This window comes from Nicotiana tabacum, chromosome 24, assembly GCF_000715075.1.
Source record: "Nicotiana tabacum cultivar K326 chromosome 24, ASM71507v2, whole genome shotgun sequence".
NCBI lineage: Eukaryota > Viridiplantae > Streptophyta > Magnoliopsida > Solanales > Solanaceae > Nicotiana > Nicotiana tabacum.
Genome location: NC_134103.1, coordinates 96042619 through 96065252, shown reverse-complemented (window position 1 = coordinate 96065252; position 22634 = coordinate 96042619). Strand labels below are relative to the sequence as shown.

Below are 22634 nucleotides of genomic sequence, written 5' to 3'. Positions count from 1 at the left end.
TAAGCATCAGTAGAAATGCAGTATGACATGAGTAGACTGTGTTGTTGTCTGGTGTGTATACATTCTTTCTTTTTCTTTTTCGTTTCTTTTTGATGTTTAAAGTATTATTGTCCGTGTATTCAGGAACATAAAGTGGAATATGAGTCATCTTATGCTAGTTGAGGTCTCAAATATTGGTTAATTTTTGCACGAATTGTTACAGATGATGGACGACCAGGACCTGGGCTTCTTCGCCAACTTTCTTGGTATCTTTATATTTGTGCTAGTGATTGCTTACCATTATGTGATGGCGGACCCAAAATATGAAGGCAATTGAAAGTTCATAGATCTACTCCTTCACTGATAGTAATTTTCAGTTATTCTATATATTAGATGAATGAATTTTGATGTGCCAAAAACATTTTCTCCTGAACATCGAGTTGTATTTGGAAGCAGGTTGCTTAGATAATTTATCTAAGACTATTGATTAATCATGCAATATTTCGTACATGAAAGTTTATCAATTGCATAAAGGGGGTCGAAGTTTTGCGTAAAGGGGGTCGAAGTTCTTCTTTGTATTGCTTTCATAAGATATTTCTGAAGTGTTTGTTTAACTCTACTTTTTTCTTTTTTCGTTTGAGGATGTTCAAAAGTAATTATGGGTCTACTTCTACTTTCCGAATACTTGAATTCTAGAAGTCTTTTATTTAAGGGGGAAACATATAAAAAAGTGGCTTTCTTCTGCATAACTTTCAAAGTTGAGTCAATATAGAGTTAGGCTGATGTACTTCCTTTGTTCAGATTTATCAGTTTGTTTAGCTTGAAAATAGAGAGGAAAATATAAGTTTTAGGCTCAAAGATTTCAGAACTAAGGTCTTTTTCTTGTATCTGCTGTGATTTGGTTGAGAAAATTACTGTTACTAATATTAATGTTGTTGGAATATTATGGAGAAGGGTAGAGGAATGGACTCATTATCTATCGAGTTTTGAACCGTCACTAGTCTCGAGGATTTCTCGGTTATCAAAATAAAAAATAGATAAATAATGTGGGAATATTATTGCAAAATTTCGTTAATGAAAAGGGTTGCCTAATGGATCTTCCCAGTTCACCAATTCTTTCATACCCTCCTCTATATCTTTTACTTCGTTCATCAAACATCTCATACAAAATCCTATGGAACACCAACAAAGAACCGTCTTTCTTGTGAGCTCTCCATTGCCTTCAATGGACGTCGTCTTATCAGCAACCTCCTTTGAGTGTTCAAGAATATAACTTAAAGTTTTCTGTTCCTTATCACTCATAGAAGAAGTTGTATACTCACATTGTGACTTTCCCTCCTCAAGGTCATAACAGATCTGCTCTTCTGGCTGATCTTGGGAAGCTCTTAAAAGTCTGATTGAAATGGTTTTCCCGATATAGCTCATTGAAGAGCTTAGAGCTTCCTTGATAATCTCTATGTCCCTGTTAATGTGTTCTTGAATATCCTTTCTATCATCATCACGGCTATGTAATGTTTGTGAGAGGGATTCTATACTGTTGGCCATGAAATACAGTAGGTGCATGACGTTTGATAGAGATTTATGGAGCTTTTGGTAGCAAGAAGCAGGAAAAGGCGTAAACCAGAAACCAGGTTCCAACTCTGCATCTACTATGAACTTTTGCAAGTCCTCTACTTGAGAATTCAGATGCCTTTGCTTCTCTATAAAGTCATTCTGCCCTGAATCCAGGACAATTTGTTTAGTGCAAACTTTTAGTGTTTCCAAACACAGATAAAGATGATTTTTTGCAAGAGTAGCTGCTCTTGTAGGTTGAAAAACAAGCTCGATGATAACAAAACATGATAATCCAATCAAGGCCTCGGTGAGTCTAGCGATGGCAAATTCACTTGGGGGACCATAACCCTTTCTGCCCAAAATTAGTAATGCTCCAATGACTGCTGCATCTCCTCCTGCTGTAGAGTACATCTTACTGTGCCTCAGAATTGAGGTAAAAATAATCCAAGGGATCAGGGCTATGAACCTTAGTTTTGCAAAATTTTGAAAAACACTGCAGCCTAGTATCCCGTAGACTGATCCTAGAGCTGTTCCTTGTGCTCGAGCATTTGCAACTGTAAAAATTGCTAGTTTTCCTGTTTCAAAGCTGATTGCTAAGGTAAGGCCTGACCAGTATCCATTTTCTCTATTAAATAGCAGACCAAGTAGCACAGCCAGACCTAAAGAAATTGAACACTTGCATGTGAATACCAGTCTTTTGCTCATGGCCGTAATCCAATTGTTGCAGACTTGTCTAGAGCTAGCTCCATTACTTCCTTGTAAATCTTTGTATCCTTTAGTTATAGGTTTACTCATGGTTAAATGATTTATGCACATTTTGATACAAGACAAGAAGAAAAGTGCTGGTTGATCTAGGTTCGTCGGGAAAATTGGCTCAGGGGACAAGCTGGAAAACATACTCTCAAACTCTTCTTCTGTTTCTGGAGCTACCATTGAATGGGATGGCAAAAAGCACCTAGCTTGCTCCAGTTTTAGAGCAAGCAACTGTAGCACACGATGTGAGGCGCTTATCAGCTCTTCATCTATCATTCTAGTTAGAAAACAAGGACAAGAAGTTAAAGCCATTTCCATTCCCTTCATTGGACTTTCTATATCATGCAAACCATGTCCTGGGTCTGTGAAGCAGGGACTTAAGAATCTTAGCCAGGGTTTCTCCCACTGTAAACTCTCCTGTTCAAATGAAAGTGGGTGTTTAGGTAATTGAACTAACACTGAAGGGGCTAACATTCACTCAACCAAGATATTATATTTTGAAGGGTTTATAGTAGTGAACAGTTTACACTATCGGTGTATTTCAACTGTTATAGTAGGTTATAATCTACTTTATTTTCCGGGTTATAGATCATGTATGTGATAAGTAGTTGTATGTAACTTAACCATTTTGTGTAAAAACATTATGAAATTAAACTCTTTTTTACGAACCACAATCTTACCTCCAAGAGTTTGATACTCTCAAGAATCTTGGATCCTGTTTCAGAGATGGGCTTGGCTTGAGATACTAGCTCTATAGCTATCTGCTCATCTCGACTATGGACGGCTTTGAGATAGAGATTTATTCTCTCCGAAGCGTTTTCAGCATACATATGGTATAGTTTCCTCAGCTGTTAGCAATACAAGATATTAGCAATTGAATCTTTATTTTCTCTGATTGCTATCTAATGAAACTGTCTCATGATACAACAAACTAATTTAGTCTTTTCATTACCAGATTATAAGTTGCATTAAATAGATTCCAAAATACATAACTATTCTTAGTAATGTATTATAGGGCAGACTTATGGTCTAGGGTACTAGAGTAACGTTAGAAATTCCTAATGGGAGAAAGATTCAAGCGCTCAAATATAATTTAACATGTTGTAGTAGGTTACCTATCTTATTTTCCATGTAGCTAGTTTCACTTATTATGGGTTGTTCTTGCAGTTATTTTTAGGTGAAGTAATAGTGTAAACATTCTTTTTTCACTGCAAGTTATATATAAGTTAAAAACTCATTAGAAAATTCTAAATTAAGCTGAATAGTTAATAATCGCATCCCTTAACGGAGCTAAATAGGTAGTACTTTCTATTTCAGGGGTATGCAATACGGGGAATAAAAAATCACCGCATCCCTTAATACAAGTAGACGACGATGATATTTTGTTTCTTCTGTTTCTTGTCTATGGACATTCAAAGAAAAGATGTTGCACTGTTTCATTCTCCTTGTCACATAAGGGGCATAGTTGATCTGGAATGATACCCCATTTTGCCAATTTTGTAGATAGCCTATTAAGAAATGCTAGTCTCGTAATAAAAGTCCACTTTGGCAATCCCTATGATTATTGCATACTAGCTTTCTCCATGCCACCTTCTGAAATCACCTTGCATATCTTTATAGATTTGTCTAATTGAGAATCTTTCCACATGGTAAACATCTTTTTCAGTGTATCCAGCAGCCTCAAAGTAGCGCTAAGCCTTTAAAACTTTTTTTGCATGATCCAGGAAGCATTCTTTGGTTCTGTGCCCCATACATTTTTTCCTTTTATGTAGTATGCGTGTACCCATATCGCCTATAGTTTCTCCTTCTTTGTGCAGATGTTCCATAAGAGCTTACATATTGTTGATTTATTCCACATTTCTACATCAATGAAGTTAACGCCCCCTGTTACCTTAGGTGCACAAAGCTTTTCCCAGGCAATTAATGCTTTTTATTAGGTTCAGCAACCCTTGTCCACAAGAATATTCTACATATAGCCTCAATGAACTATATTATTTTCTTTGGTAAGATGAAACTTGAGCCAGAAGATTTGGACAGCAAATAGGACACTTTTCACTAGCATAACTCTTCCTGCATAGGATAGGTACTTAGTAGTCCAGTTCTAAACTCTTCCTAGCATCTTGTCGATCAATGGTTCACATTGAACAGTTGTTAGTCTCTTTGTGCTTAGAGAAACTCCCAGATATCTAAAGGGTAGATCACCTTTAGAGTAACCAAGTAGTTCCATGATTTGTTTCTGGACCTGACAACTAACTCCACCAAAGTAGACATTGCTTTTGTTTGGATTTGCTACTACGCCTGAGGCTGCAGAAAAGGTTTGGAACTAATTGTAGAGTATACTTACAGACTGGAGGTCTCTTTTGCAAAATAATAGCAGATCATCAGCAAATCCTAGTTGCACCAGGTTGATTTTTGCACATTTAGGATGAAATTTGAAGCTCTTGTTCTCCTTCAAAGGCTTTAGTAACCTACTCAAGTATTCCATAGCCATTACAAATAGAAATAGGGATCGGGGATCTCCCTGTTTCAATCCTTTCTTTGCCTCAACGGGTGATGTTGGCTTGCTATTGATAAGGATTGAATATGAAACTAAACATACACGTGTCATTATCCATTTGACAAATATCTTAGGAAATCCCAGCAGCTTCATCACTTGCTCAATGAAAACCCATTCAACAGAATCATAAGCCTTATAATGGTTGTAAATTTTGACGGTTTTTTGTATAAGGACATAAAAACAGCTAGTTTTGTACGCGCTCACTCGACATAGTTTGTCCAAAACATCCTAGATTGACATAATTCTTTCTATTTATAATTCATCAGATTTTAATTACTAGTTTAATCACCTCTCTTAATTTCATAATTATGGCCTATATATAATTTAAAAAATTAAATTTTGACTACTATTATTATTATTTTTGCGAGTATCATAGTATTTTTGACGTCCTTTTTGCAGCTATACTAGTCAATAATAAAGTAAATATTAAAAAATTGTAATGCATGATAACATAATAGGTTTTCTCTGATAACATTTTCACAGTTAAATGACAATCAAAAAAAAAAAAACTTGGCTCTCTCTATTACAAAGCTGATTCGCTAAATGTAGATCTATATGTAAAAGTAGAAATAAAGTGTTATTTCTATATGATATTATTTATTTTTAGTATGTTTTTAAAAAATGATATATTAGTATATTTAAACTTTTACATTTTAAAATTCTCGTATCACCCTTAGTGGTATAGCAATTTAAAAAATATAATAATCAAAAAGTGCTGGACATTTTTATTGATAAATAGTTGTACAGCCAAGGAATAGGGGCAAGCCTAAGCTCCTTCAAACGATAATTTTGATATGTACCAAAAGTATTTTTTTCCCCTCAAAATTTGTGTTTGCCTACCCCTTTAACATAGAACAAACTCCGTTACATTATATTAGCAGTGGCGGATTTAGCCTTCTGGTACCGGATTCAATCAAATCCATAACTCTCGACGTAGAGCATAAATTTATGTGTAGAACTTATTTAAAATTATAATAATTAGTAGATATGAACCCACAATTATAAAAAAAAATATGTTTAATAATAAAAACCTTAAAAGTTGAACTCATGGAGTTTAAATCTCATATATATATATATATATATATATATATATATATATATATATATATATATATATATATATATATACACTAAAGTTCGGACCCAGTTCTCAAAACAAAAACCTGTTGTTATAATCAAAGTCTGTGGCTACAACAATTTATAACTCGCTGTATGTTATAAGGATTTCATCAGATTCACGAATCTAAATTTTGTTTTCCAATTTGCAATATCTGTAAGCGCAGCAATCACCACGGCGCAAAATAGCAGTGCCAGGAGAAGACCTAACATACTGATTTACCGGAACGCCGGCACCGGTAGATCAACAATTTCGTTATACTTTACAATCAAACCTCAGGATAAATTAGTACCGAGTTCGAACTAATGGTGAAATTTAAGAAGACCTTGAACTAATTTTACTATCATAGAGATTTTTTAATTACCTTAAAGTAACGTGATTGTGTAGATATATTTTCACACTGTATACAGAGGCGAAGTCATAATTTTAAGCTTATGGGTTCGTGATTATAATCATTTTAAGTTATTGGGTTCTAAATTAATAATTTGTACATATTTAATAAAATTTTTAAAATAAATACATAATTTAAACCAAAACTACTAGATTTGGCCGAACCCATAGCCGAAGCCGTGGCTCCGCGTGTAACTGTATGCACATAGTACTGTTAAGTCATGTAAAAAATTAGCCAAATACTGTAACTATCTATAATACCTGAGATTAGTTACTTAAAAAATAAGGTAAGTAGCTTATAACAACATGTTAAAAACGGGTAAATAGTCCCTTTTAGGCCGACTATTAAAGTTTGATCACCTTTTTAACTGTACTGGCAAAGTAGTCACTCAAAAATGCCCACATAAGAACTCTAACAATTGGTGCTGGATTTCACACATTCTATAAGTGAAAACTCCCACATAATATTCTAGAGTTGCAAAAACTCAAAAACTCTATACAGGTGTAATCCCAAATACACAGTCTTAGACTTCATAGCTTTTAATTATAAAATTTTAGCACACTGTACTGGAGTTCAAAACCTTCGTAGGTTCAAACACCAGCAATGGATACTGGGATTAAACCTTTATAGGTTCAAACCCCACCAACGATTACCGGGTTCAAACCTTTATAGGTTCAAACCCCAAAACGATTATTGGGGTTTGAATCCTTCTCACATTGTTTCACTCAAAGATAACTTGTTTTAAACTCCATGACGCAATCATGGAGTTCTTAGTTCCACAAGTTGAAACTATAGGATATTATCCTTGAGTTTATAAGAGGTACCATAGGTAAAACAATCCTTTTAGATTCAAATCGTAGAAATAATTAATGGTTTCAAACCTTTATAGGTTCAAATCCCAACAACAATTATAAGGTTTGAATCCTCTTCACTTCACCCATGAAGGTTTAAACACAATTATTTTGAAATACTCCAGAAACCATTCCCGGACTACTAACTCCACTACCGAGTGCTGGAGTTGTGTTCCGTATTTTAGTTGGGGCGAACGGCTATTTTGTCATTACAATTTAAAATATGGCCAAACTCTAATAGCCGAAGTGGCCAGCACAACTAATTTTTCCTTTAAAAACATTTGACAATGTAAAACTTTATTTACGCTGGTAAGTTAAATCCTACCTGTAATCGCCGACACCCACTTCTTAATTATTTTCATGTTTTATAGATTCTTCAAAACATGAATCTCATATACCAGAAGTTGTACACATACAATCACCTGTAATGTTTTCTAGCCAACACTTTGAACCATTTACTTTGAAAATTAGACCTTTTGTCTAACATAAAAGCGTATAAATAAGTAAAATACTCTTTATCCAAACAAGTTTTCTGGCAGTAAAAGAAAGCAAGCTGCAAATAACTTAAAATGGGTAAATTCCAGATGACATAGACGGATCCAATCTGCCCATTAAATTAGGGAATTGTTGTGCCTCCATTTCGAGCTGTATACTGTCAATACTGGTTTCCACAACTGGAGCTGAAGAAGAAATTGCGGAGTAATTCAAAGTACTGTTATTATCACTTGGAGTATAGTGATAATGAAAATGATCAGTCAGTTGGCCTAAAGGAGACATGAAACGTAGAGGTGGGATTTGAGGATTCACGAGACCGTAAAATCTGTTGCTGTTGAATGAACCAGAATTGTTAGTAGTAGCTTTAAGGCCATCATTCTTAGCGCTAGAAGCTGGAGACTTGGAGGTATTATTATTATTATTATTGTTATTGTTGCTATTGCTTAGTTTATTCCTTCGATGACGACGGCCACCCTCAGGGACGCTTCTCAGAACACCATCTTTCGTCCAATGTCTGTTAAGACATAATATAATTAAATAATTAATTAAAAGTGTAGTTAGACTTTTGGATGAGTTTTTCACGCATTAATATACCTTTTGCAAGTCTTGCAGAAGTACCGAGGCTGTGAGAGGCTATAGTTGTTGAAATAACAAAATTTGGTGTTTGTTGATTCACAACGAGGGCATTTTAAAGCGACCAAGGGCATTCGTATGTTGGCTAACCTGGCTTGTTCGGGCATGGATCTAGGGCAGGTGGAACCTGCAGTATAGGCAGATGGAGTATATAATAATCAATGAGTTCAGGTGAACCGAGCATTTTCAACACTGAGCAAAAGAAATACTATACGTGAAAAGTTAATAAATATCAAGAATTAATAAATTATGTACTCATAAATAAAAAATATATAATGGGATCAGTGATTAAAGCAACGTGTCCATTTTAAATATTAAATCTGCCTCTCACCTGCCGCACCTACATAGGTTGCGATGGCGGTGGAGGTGGTGGTAGTGGTGGCGGTGCAGGCTCTAATTGTGTTGATAGAAACTGAAGATTTGCGCTGCTACTTCCATCGTTCTAAAAAAAGAGAAAGACCAATAGAAAAGCAAAAACTGAGATATCAAGTATATGCAACAATTTAAAAAAAAGGTTCAAAATTAAAAGGTGAGAGGAATATTAGTCTTTATATAATTCTATACTTTTCGGTAAAGAATTAAGCTATGGGAAAAAGAAGCAAACTGTTGAAGGAAAAATCAAAACCTGTTGCCAATTGGCTGGAATTAGATATGCTGGATTGGAGGAAAAACCCATTGTTGCTTATCTATAGTTCTCTTTCGTAAAATTAGAAGGGTACTTTCCGTTTATATACTGTTAGGCCCTCCTTTGTAATCATTTCTTATTTTATTCCTTTTTAGAAATTCGAAAGGGTAATCTTATCTTACATAATCTTTAAGCTTTTCAGGTAACTTGAGCAGCACCACTAGTCCACTATTTGTCTCCAGAATGTGATGGCTGTCATCTGCCATGACGTTGTTGCATGCATGGAAAAAATAGTGAATGTTGATGTCATTCAGGAGATAGGGTGATAACGTCTAATGGTAGGGCAATATTGTAGGTTTGTGAATAACGTTTCACATTAAAAGTTTATAATCAAGAGAAGTTGGATATATATATATATATATATATATATATATATATAAAAGGTCTCTCACGCTCTTAATGTGATGCCTTTTGAGCAAAACTATATGGTTTTGACCTAGAGTGAATATTATCACACCATGGCTTATATTAGCACGGCAACTACAAAGTGATGACATGGGTTCGACTTAATATTTTTAGCAAAAAGCTAGTAATTTTAACACTGATAATCAAACATTAACCACTATTTTAAAAAGCGACCTTATTATATATTTAGTCGCTAGCTCTTTTGACATGGAAAAATAGTTGGACAAACATATTTCTAACTAAAATATGAAAACACTACAAGAACTGTCAAATTCCATGAGTTGCTCCTGAAGTTTGAAATGTGTAGTTCTAACTCCAAGAATAATTTATGGAGTTTAAACCTTTTTCAAAGAATGTAACACATGAGCTAAAATGGAAGGAAAGTATTCCAAGAAGCTACTTTTTAGGGATTCTTCCAACCCAGATACATTATAGAGAATCAGAGATGAGAATTTTATTCATTTTTGTAGTTTTCCGATCTTTTATATATATATATAGTCCAAGTTTCGATCTTATATAGATAGCTGGATTAGTGAAAGGATCTTATTCTTCTCTTTGTCCTTTCTTTACAAAGTTCATGTTATATTTTGTCCGTTAGAGTTACATAAGTGGATATTAGTGTTGGGATTGGAGGTAGGTGAATTGGAAATGGAGGGAAGAAATGTGAAGGGAAAGTGAGTTGTTTCTTTATACTTTGGAAAGATCAATTATCCCTTAGTGGTAGAAGAGAATGTGCTTATATTATGAAACTACTTCCCTCGGTGTTTAATGGGTTGGAAAGAAGGTAAGTCCTCGCGCCGTTGTTGTCGTCTCTCGGCTCCGGTCAAAGATTGATTGATTGATTAATTTTTTGGACAAACTTTCTTTTAATTATTTAATTAATTATCAAAAATATTCTTTTCCCAAATAATTTTAAATTCTTTTTCCGGATTATTTTAAATATTCCCGCCTGTTCCAACAGCCATGGCTATTTCTGAAAGGTTGCAAATTTTCAGAAACAATGCCAAAAAATGGCTATAAATTCGCTTGATCCCAGAATTTTTCCTTACGCAATTTTCTGAACTTCTTCTTCTTCTACACAAATAAAATCCAGTGTGATTTACAGCCATTGAGTGGTTCGCAGTTCACCAACATTTTAGGTACCGATACTCTAGTAAGCCAAATCGTTCTATCCTGGGAGGATAATATTCCAACACCTCGGGTACTTGAGCGGAATAATTTTCTTAAGTACACACTGTACATTTAGTGGGCTCGATTTCATTCCGAAATTTATTTACAAATTCTGTTTTGTGATACTTTTGTTTTTCCTGTTTTTGTTTTTTGTTACAAGAAATTTATTGTTTCAAATATTATAGCTAATACATATTGGTAACAATCTTAAGGAAATTATTTAATACTTTAATATGTATTCTATTTTCTGGAGATTAAAACCTTTGTGGTTTTCTACTCCTTCTGAATTTTTCTATTTCTGATTTGAAAATATAAAAACTTCATCGGAGTATTAAACTTCATAGTTCAGAAACAATTTGAAGAACATAAAATCCAGTGTGATTTATAGCCATTGAGTCGTTTGCAGTTCACCAACGTTTTAGGTACCGATACTCTGGTGAGTCAAATCGTTCTATCCTGGGAGGATAATATTCCAATACCTCGGGTACTTGAGAGGAATAATTTTCTTAAGGACACGCTGTGCATTTAGTGGGCTCGATTTCATTTCGAAATTTATTTACAGATTATGTTTTCTGTTTCTTCTGTTTTTCCTGTTTCCGTTTTTTGTTACATGAAATTTACTATTTCAAATATTATAGCTAATACAAATTGGTAACAATCTTAAGGAAATTATTTTATACTTTAATATGTATTCTATTTTCTGGAGATTAAAACCTTTGTGGTTTTCTACTCTTTCTGAATTTTTCTATTTCTAATTTGAAGATATAAAAACTTCATCGGAGTATTAAATTGCATAGTTTAGAAACGATTTTAAGAACATAAAAACTTCATCATTTCTGGTGAAACGGTATATAAAAACTTCGATTTTTGTTTATTAAAAGTAATGTTTATTATTAATTACAATGATGTTTACTGTTTATTTTTTTTGCCATTAATTGAACTGTTCTATTGTTGACAGTGAGAAATGACAATTGATAATGGAACTCCTTCTGCGACTGTTGCGGCAACGACAATAGCCTCGTCAAGCCGAACTGTTGTGCCACCGGTCGAAAAAGTAAGGAATGCTTTCTGGAGCCAACTTCAAATGACGACAGCAAAGGATGTTCTTTTGGCTTTTCCACGCGTGTTATGCTGAAGTTCACCAATGAAGACCTTCCAGTGCCTGCCGTCGACATGCCAAACATTGAAACGTTTATGATTGTTGAGGCGTGAAAACAAGTAGATTTTCTTTGCAAAGGATACATCATAAGTGCTTTGGAGGATGATTTGTACAATGTCTACAATGCTATGAATGCTTCAAAAGAATTGTGGGATGCACTTGAGAAGAAGTACAAAACTGGAGATGCATGCTTGAAAAAGTTTATGGTTGCCAAGTTTCTAGACTATAAAATGATAGACAAAAAAACTGTTGGAACCCAAGTTCAAGAGCTTCAACTTATTTTTCACGACCTTATTGCTGAAGGTATTGTAGTGAATGAAGCATTTCAAGTGGATGCACTGATTGAAAAGTTTCCTCCTTCGTGGAGAGATTTCAAAAATTATCTAAAACACAAGAGCAAAGAAATGAAGTTGGAAGATCTTGTGATTCGTCTCAAGATTGAGGAAGATAACAAAATAGCCGAGAAGAAGTCACGTGGAAATTCAACAATTATGGGAGTGAATATCTATAATGACCCGACTTGTCGTTTTAAGAATTTAAGCCTCGTCTGGCGGCATAAAGCCCTGAGAAGTTTCTTATTATGTGTATTGACTTGCGTGTGTGGTTGAATTCAGTTATCGGATGATTTGGAGTGATTTGGGACACTTGGTCCCCAAAATGGAAGCTTAAGTCTTAGAATTTTACCGTAGTAGGAACTGTATGAAGACGACCCCGGAATAGAATTTTGATGATGTCAATAGCTCCGTATGGTGATTTTGGACTTAGGAGCGTGTCCGAAAAATTATTTGGAGGTCCATAGTGCAATTAGGCTTGAAATGCCGAAAGTTGAATTCTTGGGAAGTTTGACCGAGGGGTTGACTTTTTGATATCGAGGCCGGAATTCGATTCTGGAAATTGGAATAGCTTTGTTATGTCATTTATGACTCGTGTGCAAAATTTGAAGTCATTCCGGATGGATTTGATGTATTTCGGCACAAGATATAAAATTTGAAAGTTTAAAGTTCATTAGGCTTGAATTGAGGTGTGATTCATGATTTTAGTATTGTTTGATGTGATTCTCTTTGACTAAGTTCGTATGATGTTTTAGGACTTGTTAGTATATTTGGTTGAGGTCCCGAGGGGCTCGAGTGAGTTTCGGGGTGGTTACGAACCATTTCTAGGCCATTTTTAATTGTTGGTTTCTGCCTACAGAGGTGTACATCGCGATCGCGAACTTTTGGTCGCGTTCGCGAAGATCAAACAGCAGCTTGGGGCCTTGTGAATCGCGATCGTGGAAGCTCTGTCTGGGAAGAGTTTGGAAATCTCTATTGCACAGGGCTGACTTTGGAAGCTTATATCTAGAAATTTATAAGGAATTAGGAGATGAGCAACACATGAAAGTTATAGCCCTTGGTGTCTAGTTTTCAGAAAGTTACACCATTTGCAATTTGAAGTTTTGTACAAAAAGTTATGACCATTATACTAGAGGCTGTCTGGAAGAGTTGTGGGAGTTTGTTCTTCGCGATCGCGATTGGTTTTCCACGATCGCGAAGAGTAAATACCTGGGCAGTAACTATATTTTGAGGTTTCAGTCATTTTTGACATATTTGGAGCTATGGAGCTCGGATTGAAGCGATTTTTGAGGGATTTTCACCATATGGATTAGGGTAAGTGTTCTATATCCTAAAGTGTTTATATTTCATGAATCTATGATTATATTCATCGTTTAATTCGGATTTTAATGGAAGAAATCAAGATTTTTGTAAAATCTTCCAAAAACGAAAATTTAAGATTTGGAGGTCGAGTTGTTATTGGAATTCAATAAAATTGGTATGGTTGAACTCGTATCGGAATGGGTGTTCGGATTTCATGAAAATTATGTCGGGTTCCGAGGGACGGGTCCTGCATTGACTTTTGTTGACTTTTTGGAATAAATTTTTAAGTCAACGTATTATTATCTAGAATTATTTTCGACGAATTTTAATGGTGTTATACAATTAATTTGGATAGATTTGAGATGTTCGGAGGTCAATTCAAGCAAGAATGCTATTTTGGAATGTCGGCCTAACTTCAAAAAGGTAAGTGTCTTGCTTAGCCTCGAGTGGGGGAATTACCCCTTAGGCATTGAGTTTTATGTGTCATTTGTGAAATGTGAAAAGTCATGTACGCGAGGTGAGGAGTACGTACTCCGGCTTATACGTGCAAAAATTCATTGAATTAAAGTCTTAGGCATTATTGTGTAGTAAATTGGAAAATTGTGGAAAATTATTAAATCATCTGTTTGCCATGCCTAAATCCTTATTGTTGAATTTGTTTTTATATGATAATTTGATGTGATTGTTACTTGAAATATTTATGAAATTTCGTGAGTATTGTTGGTTTAATATTTCTTGGAAATTAATTCCAATATGAATTTTCTTATGCAAATAATTAATTTAAGCGAGCTTAAGAATAAGTGTTAATATAATTATCTAAATTTGTATTAATGAAGGCTTTGCTTTATGCTGAGTAATTTTTATCTCTATTGATTGTTTTTGGGTGTTATATATATTGTGTGGAGCCTTGAGCTATTTGTTGTGAAATTAATTGATTTTGTTATATCTTTGGAATTTGGTTGTGGCCATTGGGCAAATTGTGATATGAATTGATTTTATTATGTTGCCATGTTAATTTTCCATGTAAATTGTTGTGTTGTGTGAGTTATTATTTTGGGGAGATAAGAGTGGCATTTCACCGTTGATATTATGTGGGTATAAGGGTGGCATTTCACTGTTGTTGTGTTTGTTGGAATATTGTCTGGGCGGAGCAATAAGGGTGGCAAGAGGAGTGATAATGGTGGCAATAGGAGTGATAAGGGTGGCTATTGATATTGTCTATGCGGAGCGATAAGGGTGGCTATAGGAGTGATAAGGGTGGCAATAAGAGCGATAAGGGTGGCTATTGTCAGGGACGATATGTGATGATGTGGGGTTGTGGTGTTGATGATTTTTATGTGATGTTGTGATTTTTCTTGCGTTTATTTTTATGCCTCGTGTAATTGGTCTTGTTGATAGTAAATTGATAACAATCTGTTTTATGTTGAAATTGAGAGCATGTGGCTCTTGCCAGGCAGATTATAAAATGAAATCTGGGCACGAGGTGCCGTGAGTAAATAATGAGGATATTTGGCACGTGAATTGTCTGTGCAGTTGTGATATGAAATATGGGCACGAGGCGCTGTGATGTAATGATAATGATAATTGGCACGTGAATTGTCCGTGCAGCTGTGATATGAAATGAGGGCACGAGGTGCCGGAAAAATATGATGATTTAATTATGGGCACTAGGTGCCGTGAAAATATGAAAATGGGCTGAGACCCGTATTTTTATGATTATGAAATGAGGTGTCACATGGTGACTTTTTTATTGAAAGAATTATATTCAAAATATTTATTTGGAAGGATTTTTACTTAGAAAGTATTATATGAAAGAATTGTATTTGAAAGATATTTATTTGAGGAAATTATATTTGAAAAGATTTATTGAAAGAATTATATTTGAAAAATAATTATTTGAGAAAATTATATTTAAAAGAGAGTTATCTGGAAGAATTATATGTGAAAGACATTTATTTGAAGGACTTGATTTAATATGTGTAATTGTGTTTATTAATTGTTGAGTGATATTAATGGTACTTGCTGTCTGTTGTGCATATAACTGGTTGTTTTATCCTGCCCTTATTATTATTTCTTTCCTATTATTTTGTATATTATATTGCACAGGTTATTAGACTAGTGAGTGTCTTGATTGTACCTCGTCTCTACTCTATTGAGGTTAGTCTTGATACTTACTGGGTACCGACAGTGGTGTACTCATACTACACTTTTGCACATTTTTGTGCAGAGCCAGGTATTTGAGATATCGGACTTGAGCAGAGTTAAAGCGGGATCGTAAGGATTCAAGGTAGAGCTGCTTGGTCGTCGCAGTCCCTTGGAGTCTTTTCATTTCATTGCACTGTTAATTTGTAATCAAACAGTATTATATATTCGGTCCTCGTGATCATTTCATGTATTCAGTTAGAGTTCGTGACTCAGTACTACTAGTCTTGGGAGATTGTATATCGTAATTACTTTCGCTGTTAGTTTTGATTACTTAAAAAAAATGGCTTCAAAATGTAATTGAAATCGGCTTACCTAGTCTTAGAGACTAGGTGCCATCACGACGCCTGTGGTGGGATTTTGGGTCGTGACAATATCGTTGAAAAGGCTGCTCCAAAAAGTAAGAAAAGGAAGAGGTCTTTTGGACAGACTAAGGAGCAGAACAAGAAAAAATTCAAGGGCAACTGCTATAATTGTGGAAAAGCTGGTCACAAAACCCCTGACTGTCGTCTCCCAGAAAAAGGATAAGAAAAAGGGACATGTCAACATGGTGGAGAAGAATGATGACATTGATGATCTGTGTGCAATGCTTTCGGAATGTAACTTAGTTGGAAATTCGAAGGAGTGGATTGACCCCGGAGCCACTCAACATGCTTGTGCTGTCAAAGAAGCATTTGCTACTTACTCTACTGCTGGTCCTCAAGAAGATCTTTCCATGGAAAATACTATAACAACCAAGATTGAGGGTTATGGGAAGATATTCCTGAAGATGACTTCCGGTAAGGTGTTAATGCTCAACAACGTTTTTCATGTTCCTATTATTAGGAAAAATTTAGTTTCAACTTCTCTCTGATGGTAAGCAACCTCCACTTCCAACCAAGAGGTTGTGAGTTCTAGTCACCCCAAGATCAAGGTGGGGAGTTCTTGAAGGGAAGGATGCCAATGGTCTATTGGAAACAACCTTTCTACCACATGGTAGGGGTAAGGTATGCGTACACACTACCCTCCCCAGACCCCACTAGTGGGATTATACTGGGTTGTTGTTTTTGTTGTTGTTGTTGTTCTCTACTTATTAGGAATGAATTCAAATGTGTATTGTATCCGACAAAGTTATTGTAAGCAAAAATGATATGTATGATGGAAAATGCTACTTCACATAGGGCCTTTTCAAGCTCAATGTAATGGTTGTTGACAATATTAATAAAATTTCAGCTTCTTCTTATTATTGGAGTCATACGATTTATAACATGTTCGTTTAGGACATGTCAATTACAAAACCTTGCGGAAGTTAATTAATTTAGAAGTATTGCCTAAATTTGAGTGTAATAAATCAAAATGGCAAATATGTGTTGAATCTAAGTTTGTAAAATATCCGTATAAGTCTGTTGAAAGGAATTCAAATCCTTTAGATTTAATTCATACTGACATTTGTGATATGAAGTCAATACCATCTCGTGGTGGGAAAAAATATTTTATAACTTTTATTGACGATTGTACTCGATATTAGTATGTTTATTTGCTTAATAGTAAGGATGAAGCAATTGAAGCATTTAAGCAATACAAGAATGAAGTGGAGAATCAATTGAATAAAAAAATTAAAATGATTAGAAGTGATAGGGGTGGAGAATACGAATCTCCTTTTGCAGAGATATGTTCGGAATATGAAATTATCCATCAAACTACTGCCCATACACACCTCAATCCAATGGAATTGCGAAAAGAAAAAATAGGACATTAAAGGAAATGATGAATGCTTTATTAATAAGTTCTGGCTTACCGCAGAGTTTGGGGGGGGGGGGGAGGGGAAGCTATCCTTACAGCTAACCGAATACTCAACAGAGTACCCCACAACAAAACACAATCTATTCCATATGAAAAATAGAAAGGAAGAAAACTCAACTTAAAATATTTTAAAGTGTGGGGGGTGTTTAGCAAAGGTACAAGTACCTTTACCCAAAAGGGTAAAATTCGGACCAAAAACGGTGGATTGTATTTTTATTGGATATGCTACAAAAAGTAAAACATATCGGTTTTTGGTTAATAAATTTGATAATCCCGAAATTCATGTGGTAATTGAATCAGATAATGCTGAATTATTTGAAAATATTTATCTGTATAAAACTGAATGCGAGTCGTCAAGTGAAAGATCTAAACAACCACGCGAAGAACCAAAGGAAAATACTCCACGTGAAGAGGATCCAAGGTGTAGCAAACGTTAAAGAACATCTACTTCCTTTGGACTAGATTTTGTGATATTCTTGCTTGAAAATGAGCCTCAAACTTTCAGAATAGCTATATCATCTTTTGATTCAGCATTTTGGAAAGAGGCGGTCAGTAGTGAGATTCAATCAATTTTGGATAACCATACATGGGAATTGATTGATCTTCCTCCAGGAAATAAGCCTTTAGGTTCGAAATGGAGCTTTAAGAGAAAAATGAAAGCTGATGGCACTATTGACAAATATAGGGCAAGACTTGTTGTCAAAGGTTATATACAAAAGTAAGGCCTTGATTACTTTGACACTTACTCGCTAGTAACGAGGATAACATCTATTGGGGTATTAGTGGCACTGGCGGCTGTGTATGGTCTTGAAATCCATCAAATGGATGTTAAAACAACTTTCTTAAATGGAGAGTTGGATAAAGAAATTTACATGGAACAACCTGAGAGGTTTGTGGTTACTGATAAAGAAAAGAAAGTGTACAAACTTGTTAAGTCGCTTTATGGACTTAAACAAACACACAAATAATGACATGCTAAATTTGACTAAACAATGTTGACAAATGATTTTAAAGTCAACGAGTATGACAAATGCGTTTACACTAAAAACACTCCAGGTCATGAAGTTATTGTTTGTTTATATGTTGATGACATGTTGATAATGAGAAAAGATATGGCAGATATAAATACTACTAAGTGCATGCTGGCTAGAAAATTCGACATGAAAGACTTAGGAGATGCTGATGTGATCTTAGGAATCAGAATTCATAAGACTCCACAAGGTCTAGCATTATCACAGTCTCACTACATTGAAAACGTACTTGACAAGTTCAAGTATTTGAAGTTCAAGATTGCCAAGACTCCAATTGACGTGAGTTATACACTTCAAAAGAATGAAGGTGAAAGTGATTCACAACTGGACTACGCAAGAGTATTGGGAAGTTTGATGTATATCATGAATTGTACGTGACCAGATATAGAATGTGCTATTAGCAAACTGAGTCGGTTTACAAGTAATCCCAATCAAATACATTGAATGGCAATGAAACGAGTTTTGGGGTATCTGAAACATACCCAAGACTATGCTCTGCATTATAACAAATATCCCTCCGTGATTGAGGGATATAGTGATGCAAATTGGATCACCGGATCATCTGAAGTTAAATCCATGAGTGGATATGCTTTCACAATTAGGGGTGGAGCAGTGTCTTGAAAATCATCAAAACAGTCGTGCATCGCCTGTTCTATGATGGAATCTGAATTCATAGCTTTAAACAAGGCCGGTGGAGAAGCAATAGGTAGGGTAAGGAGCGTTATGTATAACGGAAAATCTCGTCACATACGATGGAAACACAATAATGTTAGACAAATACTCTCTAGTGGTGTTATCACGATTGACTATGGGAAGTCAATAGATAACGTGTCAGATCCACTTACAAAAGGCTTATCTAGAGATGCACTTGAAAGATCATCGAAGGGAATGTGGTTAAGACCTAGGATAAGTCATCATGGCGGTAACTCTACCTAGCAGTTTGGAGATCCCAAGAGCTAGGTTCAAAGAGATCAAACAAAGTTATGAATGATGGTTCAACATTGTCAACCAACTCAACAAATTCTTGTGATGAAGATATTGTTCAGAAATCAGGGTAAAACATTAAGGCTTTTTGATGAGTCAATAAAGCTTAAATCTTTTTAATGATTTGCTAAGTCTGGCAGAAAATGACCAGATAGTGTGTCTATAGGACTACACGTTTAGAAATCACCTATGTGGGTGTGAAGTGTAAGCCGCTTCAAGGGGAATGAAAGTACAGGCTCAATCTCTAAGCACTCATGAAACCAGGCGATGTTCATGGCTGAAACGAACACAACCGTGAGAACCATAGATGGTTAAGGGTTGATTGTGTGATTTATGTTGTCTAAGTATACAAAAAGCTCGACGGTTCAAAGATATCAAATCTATCGATTGACCGAGTATATCCGATATAAGTTCACTACGAAAAGTTCAAAGGGAAAACCTACTTATCCAGATGCAATTAATTCTTGCTTGTAAATCACACACCCGTCTATGCATTCCTTTGTCTTATAGCCATTCCTCATTCATGTGGGGGATTGTTGGGATTGGAGGTTGGTGAATGGGAAATGGAGGGAAGAAAATGTGAAGGGAAAGTGAGTTGTTCCCTTATACTTTGGAAAGAGCAATTGCCCCTTATTGTTAGTGGAAGAAAAGGGGAATGTGCTTATATTAAGAAAGAACTTCCCTTGGTGTTAAATGGGTTGGAAAGAAGGTAAGCCTCGCGCCGTCTCGTCGTCGCTCGCTCGGCTCGACTTCGGCTTCGGATTCGGTCAAAGATCGATCGATTGATTATTTTTTTGGACAAATTTTCTGTTAATTATTTAATAATTAATTTAATTAATTATTAAAAAAGCAACTCAGAATAACCCAGGACCCGCGCGCCCCGACCCGATATGTTTCTTTTCCTGAATAATTTTAAATTCGTTTCCCGGATTATTTTAAATATTCACACATGTTCCAACAGCCATGGCTGTTTCTGAAAGGTTGCAAATTTTCAGAAACAGTGCAAGAAAATAACTATAAATTCGTTTTGATCCCGAAATTTTTCCTTAAGTAATTTTCTGAACTTCTTCTTCTTCTTCTGCACAAATAAAATCCAGTGTGATTACATTCATTAAGTGGTTCGCATTTCACCAGTATTTATGTACCAATACTCTGGTGAGTCAAAATATTCTATCCTGAGAGGATAATATTCCAACATATCGGGTACTCGAGGGGATAATTTTCTTAAAGATACACTGTGCATTCAGTGGACTCGATTTCATTCCGAATTTTAGTTAGAGATTCTGTTTTCAAATTAAGTTCCATTAAATTTTCAACTAATTTCAGTTTGTTTTTCTTAAAAAATCCCAGTGTATTTGTTTTGTCCAGTTCTGGGAATTCTCAGAAAATCTAACTAGAAAATCTTCTTAATTTGATGCTTTACCAGCTTTTTATCTTCGATAAAAAGTCATATTGTCTATCTTTGTCTTTTTTTGACCATGTGAGGGTGCGGGATTCCTTCTTAACTTGAAAGAGTATTAGTCTTGAGTTTCATTGATTAGTTAGAGGAGAATGATGGAATACATTACGTTATCTTTCTTACATCAGTTTGTCAACAAATCATGAGCTGACTAACATAACAAAAGCCTGTAAGATTATTGGTCGTCGTGGAGAATGTGCCGAAGATGTATGATTACCTTTTCTTTAAAAGCGTAATTTTTTTAAAATTATAGATAATACTGAAGAATCTTCTAAAACTTTTCCCATAGTACATGGCGTATTATATTTGGAAAACTTATTTTAAAAGTAGACGTTAGCCTATGGATTTGGTGGTTGTGAGTTATTTGTGTAATATTTTGAGGTATTATCACTTTTAGTGTAATATTTGGTGGTTGTGACCAGTGTAATTTTTGAGGTATTATCGCTTTTAACCCGTGCCACAAACTATTTACATTTGATAGTTAAAAAAGTATATTAAATTTGTATAATTTTTATATATAATATACAGAATGTATATATACACTAAATATATATATTTTCTGCTATTATTTTGAGAGTATCTATACAATGTCATTTTTTCATTTTCTTTATAAGTAACTTTTCTTTAACGTTTACGAAAAAGAGCCACTTTTTGGCGCCACCTTGAAACTACTGTTACGCACTTACCCCTTTTGTTTCATCTCTTGAACCGGATGAGTGCTGTTGATTCAAACTGTTGAAACGGATCCACGCAATCCACCTGGATTTCTTCACCGTTATTCCCGAACGAATCTTCGTCGTCGTTTTTGAGATCAACAATTGCTTCATCATCTGTTCTTCTGCTACTTTCTGAAAACACATCCAAATCATCTTCTCCAGCAGGCCACACAACAAATTCCTCGAATTCGTTCTTCACTTTCATCGACGTTCTACCTTTTTCCTTCATAATATTGTTCATTTTCGCACGAATTGAAGAGAGGAGAGCTAGATCGAAGTAATCTTCTAACTTCTGATTCGTTACCTTAACGTTAGCTCTCAATTTCTCTGTAATTAGTTTTCTCCTTTTCTGCAATTGAGATGTATCCACATTCGATGAGTTCTGATGCTGTAATTCATACCTGCGGTTACAAAAAAATTCAGATTTCGTGTGAATTTTGTAAATGCGTTATGAATTAAGCTGAATTGAGTAGAGAAAGGGATTACAGATGAGATGCGACGGCAGAGGACGGAGGTTGCGGAGAGTGAAGCGGCGGAGGACGAGTTAAGCGTTTTTGAATATCTTCAATTGTGGCGAGAGGATTCGAAGCTTCAACGCCATGTTTATCCATCGTTCACAGCTTGCTCATTGAAAGGTCAAAAGTGTGACTGCAGTTTATTGCCATTTGGCACTTTATGTACCGACTTTTTCAACAGAAACATTGGTGCAAATTTTCACTTTGGTCCCAAATAAATTACGTAAATGCTAAAATCCCTCCAAAACTTGTATAGAAAGTCACTATATGCGTCTTATATGTTATGGTTAAAGCATTTTGCTCCCGCGGGGACATCTTATTAAATAAAGTAATTTCAGATTAGATTCTTTTGCTTATATTATTACTTATTTGATAGTTTAATCTAAAGTTTCCTTAAAAAGAGAGAGTTTAATCTAAAGTTGAACTGCATGGATCTATCCCATATGAATACGAATTAATCGGACCGAGGGCGGATGTAGTACTAAAGTGACGGGTTCAATTAAACACATAACTTTTGGCACGAAATATAAATTTATGTATAAAAATTTATCTAAATTTGCAA

The 22634-nt window shown here is 35.1% G+C and overlaps 2 protein-coding genes and 1 long non-coding RNA gene across 4 annotated transcripts; all 3 read right to left on the bottom strand.

The window, feature by feature from the left end:
* Window positions 1-208: 208 nt before the first annotated feature.
* LOC107807790 (uncharacterized) lies at window positions 209-2942 on the bottom strand. Its single transcript, XM_016632229.2, has one exon. It carries the CDS (start codon window positions 2758-2760, stop codon window positions 1051-1053), a length of 1710 nt encoding a protein of 569 aa, XP_016487715.1. The 5' UTR covers window positions 2761-2942; the 3' UTR covers window positions 209-1050.
* A 4726-nt stretch (window positions 2943-7668) lies between these two features.
* Window positions 7669-9106, bottom strand: LOC107783817 (uncharacterized). The gene is made up of 4 exons (XR_012706875.1): window positions 8956-9106; window positions 8662-8772; window positions 8292-8457; window positions 7669-8211 (listed from the first exon to the last, which is right to left on the bottom strand). It is a non-coding gene; the product is annotated as an uncharacterized LOC107783817 (long non-coding RNA).
* A 2382-nt stretch (window positions 9107-11488) lies between these two features.
* LOC107807782 (uncharacterized) lies at window positions 11489-22325 on the bottom strand. Of its 2 annotated transcripts, XM_075248483.1 has the most exons (3): window positions 22044-22325; window positions 21528-21958; window positions 11489-11752 (listed from the first exon to the last, which is right to left on the bottom strand). In XM_075248483.1, the coding sequence occupies exons 1-2, from the start codon at window positions 22166-22168 to the stop codon at window positions 21538-21540; spliced, it is 546 nt and encodes a 181-aa protein (XP_075104584.1). In that variant the 5' UTR covers window positions 22169-22325; the 3' UTR covers window positions 11489-11752; window positions 21528-21537. The 2 variants fall into 2 exon arrangements, with proteins under 2 accessions (XP_075104584.1, XP_016487708.1); XM_016632222.2 differs by lacking the exon at window positions 11489-11752 and having other exon boundaries at window positions 17393-21958.
* Between the last annotated feature and the right edge of the window lie 309 nt (window positions 22326-22634).

Bases quoted from the DNA above. Each gene is read 5' to 3' on its own strand.
- LOC107807782 (XM_075248483.1), bottom strand. From the start codon at position 22,168: ATGGATAAACATGGCGTTGAAGCTTCGAATCCTCTCGCCACAATTGAA. The intron at 21,959-22,043 runs GTAATCCCTTTC...TTGTAACCGCAG, and splicing joins TCTGCCGTCGCATCTCATCT to GTATGAATTACAGCATCAGA.
- LOC107807790 (XM_016632229.2), bottom strand. From the start codon at position 2,760: ATGTTAGCCCCTTCAGTGTTAGTTCAATTACCTAAACACCCACTTTCA.